At 40.9% G+C, this 3,184-nt stretch overlaps 1 protein-coding gene across 1 annotated transcript; it reads right to left on the reverse strand.

Annotated features, from left to right (window-relative positions):
* Positions 1 to 1,782, reverse strand: LOC149003199 (UDP-glycosyltransferase 74F2-like). The gene is made up of 2 exons (XM_089137199.1): positions 907 to 1,782; positions 1 to 813 (listed from the first exon to the last, which is right to left on the reverse strand). Exons 1-2 carry the CDS (start codon positions 1,570 to 1,572, stop codon positions 79 to 81), a joined length of 1,401 nt encoding a protein of 466 aa, XP_088993325.1. The 5' UTR covers positions 1,573 to 1,782; the 3' UTR covers positions 1 to 78.
* Between the last annotated feature and the right edge of the window lie 1,402 nt (positions 1,783 to 3,184).

The following is a 3,184-nucleotide window of genomic DNA, read 5'->3' on the forward strand; positions in this document are numbered from 1 at the left end:
TTAAAGTTAAAAGTAATCATAAGATGACAAGCAAAAAGGGGTATCCTTAGAAATTTTTAATGAGAAGAACAGAGCTGATCAAGCACAGTACCCAAGTGAAGCTACAAATTCTTCAATGTTCTTATCTGAACTCCCCCCTTCATCTAAAGCCTCTATGGCCAACATTTTCCATCTAAATGCATTTCTCTTGAGTTCTTCTCCTCTGTCTCCTTCCTTAATAACTTCCTTTACAGATCTCTCTATCTCTTCCCTCCTAGCAATCCCCTTCTCATCCAATTTAACTCTTACTCCTACTTCCCATACATCCACCACAAACTTGGCGTTTGTGGTTTGATCTGTCCACTGTGGCATCGCAATCATCGGCACCCCCAAGCTCAGGGCCTCTATTGTTGAGTTCCATCCACAGTGAGTCATGAAGCAACCCACTGCCTTATGAGCCAACACTTCCAACTGACAACACCATCCTACCACCAACCCTTTCTCTGAACTCTTATCCTCATCAACCAAACTCTTAGGAAGCTTGTTCTCCTCGGATTTCCTCACTACCCACAAGAAATAGTGGTTACTGCTCCTCAAACCCAATGCTAGTTCCTCCATCTGCTCTACTCCAAGTTTAGCAATACTCCCAAAGGATACATAAATGACAGATCCAGCATCTCTCTTGTTTAGCCAATCAATGCAAGTGTCCTTGCTTGATTCAAACAGACTGAAACCATAATCTTTGTCATCTTCTACCCGTTTGTCTAGATAAAATGATGGCACAGTTGGTCCAATTGTCTTGATTGGATATAGCTTTGACATCCACTTCAGTACCTAATAAGATTTCATCAATTAGTTAAAAAAACAATGGACAAGGAAAAAGAGTAGCATGAAATTGAAGATATTGTAATAACCACTAGTAAGTACCTCATCTTCCAATTTGTCAAATGTGTTGAGGAGAAGACAATCTGCTTTCTCTACATTTTTAAACTGGTTCAGAACAAGATTTGTGAATGATGGATATGATTCCATGTTGGAGATGAAGGATGGTAGATCCTGGATTTCTAGTATTGGCAATCCAGGAAGAGAAACAGTGAGTCCTTCTACAGGAATAGGCAATAGCCCTTTCTTCACACTGTAGTAGATTGCATCATTGGCACAAGACTGAGTGAAGAATGTTGCTGTGAGCAACCTAAACCGCTTGGCTACATCTAGCGCCCAAGGTGTAATAGAGTCATAGATGAGACAACTGAAAGGGTAACCAGAATTTTCATGCTTTTGGATTAATTCAGCTAAGCTTTGTGAACCCGCTATTTCGAAACGCTCAAAATAAGCATCTGGGCTTTCAGCTTCACTAATGCCACCTTCATCAAAGCCATCAGTGATACCTTCAACTCTAACATTGTTCACTTCCATGTGTGCAGACTTGATGATGAACAGGGTCATGGCTAGAGTAACTTTCAGTCCCTTAGAGGCCAATCGCTTACAGAATTGCAGCATAGGGTTTATGTGACCTTGAGCAGGAAATGGGAAAACTAAAACATGGGTTCCATTCCCAGCACTCTCTTCCTTCGTTTTCTGGCTTTTCTGCATCTCTCTCTCTCTCTCTCCCCTATTAGAACACAATTGAAGATAATGTGAAGCAGTTGAGTGGTAGCCATATATGGTGGAATTCTCTGTTCAAGTACTGACGCTAATTTTACCCTGTGACTATCAATCTTGATTTTCAAAACCCTAACTCATGGGTTTGCTCTCAACCCTGATCCGTGATCTATCCAAGTCTTGTTTTGTTCTTTCTTTCTTTCTCTGTTGCTGGTTTAACTAGGTCAAGGAATTTGACATCACTGCTTACGATTTCAATTCGAAACACAAACAAACTCACAGTTGATGTGATACATTCATGGTCTGGCCTCATAGGCTAAGAAGAGCCAGAAAAAATTGCAATAACTCCAGAAAAATTAGAATGGTAGGTATCAGCTTTCTGTGGCCACCACATTCAGATGGATGGGTTTTCATAAGTTTGTGACTGTAGACAAGCTTTCTGTAATATTTATTTTCGAGAATTTCAAACAGAGACCTAATACTTATCTCTTTTCTGAGAATTTTGAATTTCAAGAAAAGAAGTGAGAATATTCTAACCTCAATCGAATTATTGAAGTAATTAAGCTTTAGATTTAAGGGAAGAAACCTTTAATTATTTTGTCAAAATGGACTAGAGTGGCTTTAGATTTAGGCAATGCAGGCTATGCCCTCCTCTATATTTCTTTTAGTTTATAATTTTAAAAAAAAATTATGCTCTTGTGAATGCCTAAGAATAGCACAGAATGAGTTTTAGAAGCCACTGCTGACAGTGCCTCTGCCGACATTGCCCTTTGAGCAATCCGATGCAAGCTTCGTTTTGAGGCGGAGAGCTCTTCGCCTCTTCCTCTACTTCTTCTTCTTCTTCTTTGTCCTCTCTTCGTTTTTCTCTCTCTTTCTCTCCTGTATTCTCTCTGTTCCTCTGTTTTCTCCCCTCCCTTCTCTTTGTTTCTCTCGCCACCTCTCTCTTGTTTCCCTCTCCGTTTCCTTCTCTTTTTTGTTCCTCTCCATTTCTCTCTCTTTTCCATTCTCTCTGTCTTTTTGTTTTTCCCTAACCGGTAGAAGTTTCTGATAAAAAAAAAGATGCAAGATATGGTCTTGCATCCCGCGGATTTGGAGGTTTTGCGCTAGATCTAGAATTGCATCCCGCGGATCTGGAGGTTATGTTGCCACAAGCTTTTGCTAGTCTCCTCTATACTGTTGCAGGTCTCCATGTCGGATGGCAGTCCAAAACCGAGATCCAGCTTCGTTTGCCCTGAAGGGACTCAACCTCTTTCAAATCCACCGCAACGACAACCTTCTCTGCAATATTGCTGCCACCACTGAGACAACCGAGTTGCCGTCAGTGTTTCTCTGCCCTTGTGGCGTATTTTGTCTTTGCCCTTTTGGCGTGTTTTATCTCCACCACTATAACGTGTTGTATCTTCACCCTTGTGGGGTGTCAATCTCCTCCTTTGTGGCTTGTTTTCGCCTCTGTGGGCATTTTTTATAGATGATACGTATTTAGTATCTCTTGTGCTTAATTGTTATTGTGGTTGTTACAGTGTTTAATCTAAGAGTGTATTAGGCTTAACCCGTCCTTTAGCCTGGATGACCCTATCTATTGCATGTACGACAATTTGGTCAA

This window comes from Hakea prostrata, chromosome 10 (assembly GCF_041222555.1).
Source record: "Hakea prostrata isolate BN-2017 chromosome 10, UWA_Hpros_2, whole genome shotgun sequence".
Lineage (NCBI taxonomy): Eukaryota > Viridiplantae > Streptophyta > Magnoliopsida > Proteales > Proteaceae > Hakea > Hakea prostrata.